The sequence below is a fragment of the Cannabis sativa genome, chromosome X (genome assembly GCF_029168945.1).
Source record: "Cannabis sativa cultivar Pink pepper isolate KNU-18-1 chromosome X, ASM2916894v1, whole genome shotgun sequence".
Lineage (NCBI taxonomy): Eukaryota > Viridiplantae > Streptophyta > Magnoliopsida > Rosales > Cannabaceae > Cannabis > Cannabis sativa.
Genome location: NC_083610.1, coordinates 51,221,417 through 51,232,390, shown reverse-complemented (window position 1 = coordinate 51,232,390; position 10,974 = coordinate 51,221,417). Strand labels below are relative to the sequence as shown.

The following is a 10,974-nucleotide window of genomic DNA, read 5'->3' as shown; positions in this document are numbered from 1 at the left end:
GTCTCAAAAGATGCTTGAAGCTTTGAAGAAGAGAGTGGGAGGAAGCTCAATCTCATCTCCTCCTGCCAAGAAGTCTAGGCGCGGTGAGACGACCCCATCCAGAGAGAAGGCACCGGCCGAAGCTATTATCGATCTTTCCGAGGAGCTAACCGTTGTGGACCCTTCTGCCCAAGAAGTTGCTAAGTCCAAAGTCTCTCAAGGAGGAAGTTTGGACAGGATCGAACAGTCGAAGGAAATCCAGGCTCCTACTCCACCTCCATCACTGCACCCAAACACTAAAAGAGGCAAGGAGATGCTCACCCACTACATGAATTGGTTGGTTCATGAGGTGAATGAGCAGCTGGCCGGAGCTGACAACGAGTGTTAGGTTATTTTTAGTATTAATTTTAGATTAAGTTTAGTATATTTTTAATTGAGTTTTAATCGTGTTTGGAGTATTTTTACGCTTGTTATCTTTTATTTGTGCAGATTTAAAATAGAAGAAGATTAGAAAAATATCAGAGAAAAAGATGGAAAAAAGATAAAAATATCATGATATTTAAAATAGAGAAAACTCTGCAAGAAAATAAAGCTGAAACTTCAAGCCTGAATTCGACTGTCTTCTGATTGGATTTTGGAAAAAGTCAAAACATAAAAGTTCTAGATCTCTCTTTTATCTTTCCGGAACATCTTGAATCGTCTAATTCTAAGTAATATTGAGAGAGTTATTGCTAAAATACTATCAGTCGACGCAGCAGAAAAATCACTTCCAACACGGGCCGCGGCATGGTTTTAGCATGCCGCGGCCCGCCTCCCTCAACAGCACAAAAATCGTATTTTTATCTCACGTGGGTGTTGGGGGTTTCCTAGTTCGAATAGGCATTTAACATGTGCGTTTTTCCATCTTTTTAAGCCCTGAATGCCTATATAAAGAGCAGAAGAGAGTTGATTTCATCAAGCAATTTTAGAGAGAAAAACAGAGAGAATACAGATGCAAAGTGGAGAGATCAACTGCAATATTGGAGGCATTCTTCAGAGGGTTTTCAGCATTCTTCTCTTCTCTATTTTCATCTCTTTTCTTAAAGTTAATATGTGTAATTATGTTTCAATGAACATGTGTAGTTAAACACTTTATTAGGGTTAGATAGATATTGTTTAACATTGTTTATGGTTTTAATATGATTTATTTTCCCCCTAATTTCTATGTATTCTATTTTATTTGTGCTTAATTAATTTTAATTGCCTGATCACCAATTATCTGTCTATGAGTTTGATGCGAGATCTGAGAAGTGAGTGTCGAATATGCTATAGTAAAATAGAACTGAATTTCGATATAGGACGAGAGTACCTATATAGTTTAGATAGCTTGTAGCGTTTCTGTGTTTAATGCATGTTGCATGTTAAATTTATCACGAGAGTAGAAAGTTTGCATGTAATTGAGATTTATATATCTGAGAAGACTATAAATTACCTTAGTAAACTTGCTATTGCATAGAAATTAATATTAGGAAAATAATCATATTAGGCCATAACCAATAGAAACAATTGAAATCGAAGCCCTAGTTTTTATTAACTTTCAATTTTCTTGTATAATTGTTTCTTACTAGTTTCTTATTCTTAGTTCTTTCTTTATTTTTTATTTAACCAAATAGAAGTAAAAGTTTAATTTTAACGTACTTAACTACACTCCCTGTGAGATCGACCTCACTCCTAGTGAGTCTACTACTTTAAACGATACGTACACTTGCGTGTGCAAAAAATATTGCAACAAGTTTTTGGCGCCATTGCCGGGGAGTGATATTTAATATTATTAAAAATTAAATTTTGTTCTAATTTGATTTTTCTTTCTAATTTAAGTACTAACTCTGTTGTCTCAAGATCTTATTCTGCTTTCAGGTTCAATAGTTTATGAGAAGTCAAGGTCCAATTGCCAGATAACCTGTTGACCCTGGGATAGAAAAGACATGTAGAAGAAATCGAAGGAGGAGGAAATTGGAAAGAGCAGCACTAGAGATTGAACAAGAAGAAGTCATGGCTGACAACGCCAATAATGGCAACAATGGACACAACGGAGGAGGTGTAGAAGACCAGGCTAATGGACATAACAACAATGACCGTAGCCTGAGGGACTACTTACTTCCTAACTTGACAGGGGCCCGATCCTGCATAAGGCCACCTGCTGTTGATGCAAACAATTTTGAAATCAAGCCAGCCATACTGCAGATGGTCCAATCTTCAGTCCAGTTTGGGGGACTGCCGTCAGAAGACCCAAACATGCACCTCGCCAACTTCGAAGAACTGTGCCAGACATTCAAGATCAACGGAGTTAGCGATGACGCCATCAGACTGAGGCTGTTCCCATTCTCACTAAAAGAACGAGCCAAAAGTTGGTTTATTTCTTTACCAACTCATTCTATCAACACTTGGGAGGAATTGGCCCTGAAATTCCTATCCAAGTTCTTTCCTCCTGCAAAGATTGCCAAGCTGAGAGCTGATATCAATAACTTCACCCAACAGGACAGTGAATCTCTTTATGAAGCATGGGAGAGGTTCAAGGACTTACTGAGAAAGTTCCCTAATCATGGGATTGAGAAGTGGCTACAAGTGCACAACTTTTACAATGGGTTGATGAATGAAACCCGAACACTCATAGATGCCGCTGCTGGTGGAGCTTTCATGAGGAAAAGTGCTAATGAGGCCTTTGAATTACTTGAAGAGATGGCCATGACTAACCAACAATGGTCAACAGAAAGAGGTCCATCTAAAAAAGTTGCAGGTATGTATGAAGTGGATGCTATTACCAAGTTGACAGCTCAGGTAGAGGCCCTAACAAAACTGATAACTGTTCAAGTAAAACAAGCTCAGGTGGTTTGTGAGCTATGTGGAGGTCCTCACCCCTATGAGGAATGTCCGGTGGATGTGAATAGTTTACCAATGGATCAAGCAAAAGTCATTGGAAACTATGCCCAAAATAATAATTATGGGCGCAACCAGCAGGCGTTCTACCAGCAGAGAAATCAGCCCCAACAAAACCAACAACAGCTGCAACAGCAAGGTTCTGGTGGAGGATCCAATATCCAAGCTGATTTATTGCTCCAATTCATGATGGAGACTAGATCCTCTATTAAAACTCTAGAAACTCAGATGGAACAATTGACTACTCAAGTGGCAAAACTAGCTCAAGAGAATTCACCTAGCACTAGTGAGGTAAAAGGACAAGAACAATGTAAAGCAATCTCCTTGAGGAGTGGAAAGAGTTATGATGGCCCGAGCCAAGCCAAGCCAGAGAATGGAGAAGATGAACAACCAGCACCTACACCAGAAAAGCAGAAGACTACTGATGGTCTTCAGCAAAAAGAAACTTCTCCCCCTATTAGTATTGACCATCATATAAAGATTCCTTATCCCCAGAGGTTGCGCAAGACTAATACAGACAAGCAGTTTAGCAAGTTTCTTGAAGTATTCAGAAAGCTGCACATCAACATTCCTTTTGCAGAAGCTCTTGAACAAATGCCAAGCTACGTCAAATTCATGAAGGAGATTTTGTCAAAGAAAAGAAAGATGGAAGAATTTGAGATGGTGGCACTTACTGAAGAGTGCAGTGCGGTCCTGCAGAAGAAACTACCACCCAAGCTAAAAGATCCGGGTAGTTTCAACATCCCATGCTCAATAGGGGGTTCTATACAAACAAAAGCTTTATGTGATCTGGGAGCCAGTATCAACTTAATGCCCCTATCAATGTTCAAAAGATTAAAATTAGGGGAAGCTAAACCCACAACAGTTACTTTACAAATGGCAGATCGGTCTTTGACTCATCCTCGGGGTATAATTGAAGATGTCTTGGTAAAGGTTGGTAAGTTCATCTTCCTTGTTGATTTCTTAATACTTGACATGGAGGAAGATGAGAATATTCCTATCATCTTGGGAAGACCATTCCTGGCAACGGGAAGAGCATTAATTGATGTACAGAAGGGGGAGTTAAAGTTGCGTGTTCAAAAAGAAGAAGAAACTTTCAAAGTGTTTTCTGCAACTGAAATTCCTACTTGTTGTCGACTAGAAGTTGGAAAGGATGGTCGAGAAGTCACTACCAACAAGACAAAAGGGAAGTCTAAAGAACGATTTCGAACTGTTCGACGACGTATGAAAAGATTGTTGTGTGGAAATTATGAAGGTGACTCTCAATCTAAGCAAAGCTCTAAAATTTGCAGCGTTGGAGGTCAGTTTTCGTCGTTTGGCATAAAGGCCCTCATGGATGCGAGAGGTGGATTCTACCCACCACCACCTCCCCCGCCATACTGATGTGGCGCTCAGGTAAGTTTCCTTTCCCTTTTCTTTAATGTCACATTGGGGACAATGTGTGACTTTAATTTGGGGGGGGTGACTTAAATTTTTATTTTTATTTTTATTTTTTTTAAGTTTTATGTCTTTTAATTTTTAATTTTTAGTTTTTATTATTGTGAGTCAATTTGCTTAATGTGAGTCAATTAGAAAGTAGGTAGGCAACATGATTTAAAAAATTTATTTATTTTTTTGAAAAATCTGTGTGCTTGGTGATATTACATTCTTGACTAATTTCAATTTTATACTTGAAAGAACATAGAATCATATTAGGTAATTTGCTAGTAATTGAATTATTTTATGTATGCTGATTGTGGAATGTGGAAAGTTATTTGAAATAAATTCTAGAACTTGCTTGCTTGCTATTTGAGGCGAAATAATAAATTATGCATGACTAGGAAAGTGATTTAGGCATTTTTTTTTTTTTGGATCGATTGTGCCTTTCAAGCCATCGATGTAATTTTATCCTAGTTACCCTTTTTGAGCCTTAACCTATTCTTTGTTCTATACATATTGAGCCTAAAAAGATAAACCTATAAATATCCAAAACTTCAAACCTAGTCATACCATAAGTAGATCTTTAGTTTGGGAGAATTTGGATGGAAAGTTTGTTGTATGTGTGGAAAAGGTGTGAAAATTGAGAGAATATAAAAAAAAAATGATTGGCAACATCTTGAAAAAAAAAAGATAAAAAAGAAAATCTGACAACCAGTGTCAAATCTAGAAAAAAAAATAAATAGAAAGTTGTTGCAATCTTGTTGAAAAAAAGAAAAAAAATATATCTCTCATGTAATTAGAAAAAGGGGTATTGGGATTGGCATGATTGGAGAAGCTTATGGTATAGTAAAGCCTAAATGACCATTTCAACTACCTTTACCCAAAGCTTAACAATACAAGCCTAGAAAGACCTTCTGATTCTTGGTTGTGCATTAATCTATATTAGTGGAGAATAGTAAGTATTGCAAGCATATGGAATTTTGGGTTAGTGGATTGATGATTGTAATTGGCATGCATAAAGTGGTTTAATTGTTAGTTAATTGCAATCTATGGTTTCACGAGCTAAATGAAAATAAATTGAAATCTGTCAATGGTGTAATTGAACTGAAATTCTGGTTTATATGCATAAGTGAATTTTTTTCATAATCATGTTATTGAAGCTACTTGAAAATTACTCATGTTTTGGAGATTGACTTGTTTAATGTTTGTTTAGTGTTTTACTCGAGGACGAGTAAAAGCTTAGTTTGGGGGAATTTGTTAGGTTATTTTTAGTATTAATTTTAGATTAAGTTTAGTATATTTTTAATTGAGTTTTAATCGTGTTTGGAGCATTTTTACGCTTGTTATCTTTTATTTGTGCAGATTTAAAATAGAAGAAGATTAGAAAAATATCAGAGAAAAAGATGGAAAAAAGATAAAAATATCATGATATTTAAAATAGAGAAAATTGTGCAAGAAAATAAAGCTGAAACTTTAAGCCTGAATTCGACTGTCTTCTGATTGGATTTTGGAAAAAGTCAAAGCATAAAAGTTCTAGATCTCTCTTTTATCTTTCCGGAACATCTTAAATCGTCCAATTCTAAGTAATATTGAGAGAGTTATGGCCAAAATACTATCAGTCGACGCAGCAGAAAAATCACTTCCAACACGGGCCGCGGCATGGCTTTAGCATGCCGCGGCCCGCCTCCCTAAACAGCACAAAAATCATATTTTTATCTCACGTGGGTGTTGGGGGTTTCCTAGTTCGAATAGGCATTTAACATGTGCGTTTTTCCATCTTTTTAAGCCCTGAATGCCTATATAAAGAGCAGAAGAGAGTTGATTTCATCAAGCAATTTTAGAGAGAAAAACAGAGAGAATACAGATGCAAAGTGGAGAGATCAACTGCAATATTGGAGGCATTCTTCAGAGGGTTTTCAGCATTCTTCTCTTCTCTATTTTCATCTCTTTTCTTAAAGTTAATATGTGTAATTATGTTTCAATGAACATGTGTAGCTAAACACTTTATTAGGGTTAGATGGATATTGTTTAACATTGTTTATGGTTTTAATATGATTTATTTTCCCCCTAATTTCTATGTATTCTATTTTATTTGTGCTTAATTAATTTTAATTGCCTGATCACCAATTATCTGTCTATGAGTTTGATGCGAGATCTGAGAAGTGAGTGTCGAATATGCTATAGTAAAATAGAACTGAATTTCGATATAGGACGAGAGTACCTATATAGTTTAGATAGCTTGTAGGGTTTCTGTGTTTAATGCATGTTGCATGTTAAATTTATCACGAGAGTAGAAAGTTTGCATGTAATTGAGATTTATATATCTGAGAAGACTATAAATTACCTTAGTAAACCTGCTATTGCATAGAAATTAATATTAGGAAAATAATCATATTAGGCCATAATCAATAGAAACAATTGAAATCGAAGCCCTAGTTTTTATTAACTTTCAATTTTCTTGTATAATTGTTTCTTACTAGTTTCTTATTCTTAATTCTTTCTTTATTTTTTATTTAACCAAATAGAAGTAAAAGTTTAATTTTAACGTACTTAACTACACTCCCTGTGGGATCGACCTCACTCCTAGTGAGTCTACTACTTTAAACGATACGTACACTTGCGTGTGCAAAAAATATCGCAACAACGAGCCTTCCCTGGAGCTGTTGATGGGAGGAGTTTACGAGGGTGAGTCTTTCCTGACAATTTCCTTTAATCCTCATTTACTTGGCTCAGATTCTAACATTTTTTCTCTGTGCATACTGGTCTAAAGATGGCTTATACTTATTCTCGAACTAAGTCTGCTGCTTCCAAGAATACTGCCATGTCCAACACCATGAGGGCAGAAGTAGACTTAGCCAGGAAAGACGCTGATGAAGCCAGGATTCAACTCGGAGCTATCCGGATGGAACTGGGTGAAGTCAACAAAAAGCTTCTTGCTTCCGAGAAGAAGGTGGCCGAGTTGACCAAGGATTTAGAGGCTTCTGACCAACTTGAGGCTACCATGACTTCCTTGTCCAAAGAAGTGACCGACCTCCAGGAAGAAAGGGAGGTACTTCGAACTATTTTTTGCGGGTTGGAAGCAGAGAAGAAGTCCAAGGAGAAGGAGCTTAATGCTGAAGTAGAGAGGCTCAAAGGGAAGGTGAATGCCTTGAAGACAGTTGGTCTCGAGATTTTCTATGACTTTTGGAAGGCTAATCCTCAGGCGAAATGTGATTACCTGGGCGATGCCAAAGACATGTATCTCGAGTACTGTGCTTCCCAGGTGGCTTATGGAGAATCTGAGGCAGCCACTTCTACTTCCAGTCTGAACGTTGACATGCCCCCCGCCCAGACAACAGATCCTCCAGCTCCTACCGGCCCAAAAGACCCGTACAAAGAGCCTAGGACTCCAGCCGTCTGAAAACTTATCTTTTTATCTTTTCTTTTTTTTATATATTTGTCTGGTCATAAGGCTTTTTTTAAGACATCGTGACCGGCCAAGCGGTCATTAAACTTGGAATTATTTTTCATTTTTTAGACAACAGGCTGATCGGGTAGCTGTTAATCCCGGTATTACATGCTTTTGTTATAATTTAATGAATTTTAATCTCTGTTTATAAACATCGTGCAATTGTGTTTATTTTATCTTTACCAAATGCTTGGTACAGGTATAGGTGCCCCCCAAGTGAGCGAGTAGACTTATGACTCTTGGTCACTTGTTTTTTGCAAGTATACTTTTTTGTCTGTTCGGGGTTTTGGGTTCGACAAAACCTTTTGTATGCACTGGATGGTAAATTAACAACATGCTAGTAATTTCGACTCAATTTGAATTTTGAAATAAACATCTTTATTCATTTATTGATCGAAAATGTGTTTGTTACCGTAGTAACTTACATCAGAGCTATTTAATCTAATTTGATCTTTTAGCTTAACATGAAATAAAACAAATTACAGAAATTAGAAATTGTACTTTAAATAATGGTCATCCGACCTGAGTACTTTTCAATTTTATCCGAACCATTGGGCGTGGTCCGCCCAGCAGGTCATTCACTTAAGAGTAAATGCTCTTTTAGTACTTAATATCGTCATCCGACCTGGTACTTCTATTGGTAGTATTTTCTTAACTATTCCCCATTCAAATATTGTGGTACTAGAACAAGTTGCACTTTTTCATCATACTTACCCAGTTTGTATGCTCTTGATTCGAGAACTTCGACCACCTGATATGGTCCTTCCCAGTTAGGTCCGAGTACACCTGTCGTACTGTCTTTGGTGTTTAGAAATACTCTTCTTAGGACCATATCTCCCACAAAGAATTTTTGAGCCTTCACTTGTTTGTTGAAATACCGAGCTACTTTTTGTTGATGGGCTATCAATTTTAAGTTTGATGTGGTTTGCTTCTCTTCAATTTCATCAAGTGATTCGGCCAGGAGTACGTGATTTTCTTCTTGGTTGTACGTCAATCTTCTGTAGAATGGTGGCTCGAGTTCTACAGGCAGCATATCCATATGCCATGGAAATGGAGTATGTCTGGTTGTCATTTTCTCAGTTGTTCGGTACGACCATAGAACTTCAGGAAGCTCCTCTGGCCAGTTTCCTTTAGCATCCTCTAGTATTTTCTATAATGTATCCTTCAGTGTCTTGTTCACTGCTTCAACTTGACCATTTTCTTGGGGATGCGCCACTGTGGAGAAACTTTTTGATGATACCATGGTTCACACAAAAATCAGTGAAGGACTGGCTGTCAAACTGTTTGCCATTGTCCGAAACTATTTTGTACGGCAATCCGAACCGGTAGATTATGTTCTTCACAACAAAGTCTTGAACTTTCTTAGATGTAATGGTTGCCAGTGATTCGGCTTCCCTCCACTTAGTGAAGTAATCAACCGCAACTGCACTCCTCCTTTGCCCTTGGGTAATTGTCCGATCAAGTCAATTCCCCAAATGGGAAAAGGCCACGGACTTTGCATCTGAGTTAACTCGTTGGCGGAGCTCAATGTATCTTCGAAAATCTCTAGCATTTGTCACATTTTTTAACATAGGCCTTTGAATCTTTAATCATTGTCGGCCAGAAATAACCTTGCCTTAGAATTTTCTTAGATAAACTCTGCCCGGCGGCATGATTTCCACAAAATCTATCGTACACCTCAAATAAAAGTCGTGCAGCTTCTTCCTGAGTAACACATCTGAGCAACGGCATGGAGAACCCTCTTCTGTACATAATTCCCTCTACTATGATATACCGCGCAGCCTTCCTTCTCATGTTTCGAGCTTCATTTCGATTATCTGGGAGTTCCCCAGTGTTGAGGTAGGCTACTATTGGCGTCATCCAGTTTGGGGAAGTATCAATCATTTCGATCTCTTCTATGCCAGTAATGCTAGGCTCTTCGAGGAACTGGATAGGAACCAAGTTTGCTTTATCACTTGCATTACTGCTTGCCAATCGAGCTAACGCATCTGCAGTTTTGTTTTCTTCCCTTGAAATTTGTCTGAGACCGTAGCTTTTGAATTGTGCGAGCAGGTCATGTATTTTGCTCAGATATGCTATCATCTTTTCTCCCCGAGCCTCGTATTCTCTAGATACGTGATTTACCACCAGCTGTGAGTCACTACAGATTTCAATGTGTTCAGCTTTCATCTCCCGGGCTAGTTTTAGGCCAGGGATCAAAGCTTCATATTCGGCTTCGTTATTGGATGCCTTGAATCAAAACTTGATTGCAGCGTGCAGGTGTTGCCCCCCAGGTGTGACAAGGGCAATTCCTGCACCGAATAGTTGATCTGTAGCCGACCTGTCCACATGTAGTTTCCAAGTCGGCTTGTCTTCACTGTTACTTGGCTGAGGTGTTTGTACTGGCTCGGGGTTGCCTTCCGATATGCTTTCTTCTTTGCCTGTGCATTCTACCACAAAGTCTGCTAGGGCCTGGCCTTTGATTAATGTTCGGGGTTGGAAGGTAATGTGGTACTGACCCAGCTCCACTGCCCATTTGAGTAACCGTCTAGAAGCGTCCGGGTCTTGCAATATTTGGCATAATGGTTGGTCAGTGTACACCCGAACAGGATGAGCTTGAAAATAGGGCCTTAACTTTCTTGTTGCTAGAATCAAAAAGTAAGCGAGTTTTTCTATCAACGGGTACCGGCCTTCGGCCTCAATGAGTCTCTTACTAATGTAATAGACAGGGGTTGTATGTTGTTTTCTTCTCTGATCAGTACGGCACTAACAGCATGCTCTGTGACAGCCAAGTATATCCCAAGCTATTCTCTGTCCAGAGGTTTCGAGAGTACGGGAGGCTTTGCAAGTTGTGTTTTTAGCTCCTGAAAAGCTTTTTCACATTCCTTTGTCCACTCGAATTGCGTATTTCCTCGCAGGATGTTGAAAAACGGAACACACTTGTCTATTGATTTTGAAACAAATCTGCTGAGTGTGGCGATCCGACTAGTCAAACTTTGTACTTCCTTGGTTCTTGTTGGCGATTTCATATCCAAGAGGGCTTGAATCTTCTTTGGATTGGCTTCAATTCCTCGGGCATTGACAATAAAGCCCATAAACTTTCCCGAGCTGACTCCAAAGGAGCACTTTAAGGGATTTAGTTTTATGTTGTACTCCTTGAGGACTTTGAAGCATTCGTCCAGGTCATCTATGAGCCCCCAGCCTTCCTGGATTTGACGAGCATGTCATCCACA

At 38.5% G+C, this 10,974-nt stretch overlaps 1 protein-coding gene and 1 non-coding gene across 2 annotated transcripts; one reads left to right on the top strand and one right to left on the bottom strand.

The window, feature by feature from the left end:
- Positions 1 to 2,010: 2,010 nt before the first annotated feature.
- Positions 2,011 to 4,278, top strand: LOC115713139 (uncharacterized). The gene is made up of 2 exons (XM_061106149.1): positions 2,011 to 3,034; positions 3,116 to 4,278. Exons 1-2 carry the CDS (start codon positions 2,011 to 2,013, stop codon positions 4,276 to 4,278), a joined length of 2,187 nt encoding a protein of 728 aa, XP_060962132.1.
- On the bottom strand, positions 2,461 to 2,567 carry LOC115721457 (small nucleolar RNA R71). The gene has a single exon (XR_004012479.2). It is a non-coding gene; the product is annotated as a small nucleolar RNA R71 (small nucleolar RNA).
- Positions 4,279 to 10,974: the final 6,696 nt, after the last annotated feature.

What these genes read in the sequence shown, in the direction of transcription:
- LOC115713139 (XM_061106149.1), top strand. Translation starts at nt 2,011, where the DNA reads ATGGCTGACAACGCCAATAATGGCAACAATGGACACAACGGAGGAGGT. An exon ending in ACAACAGCTGCAACAGCAAG is followed by an intron (nt 3,035 to 3,115) that starts GTTCTGGTGGAG and finishes TTAAAACTCTAG; the next exon opens with AAACTCAGATGGAACAATTG.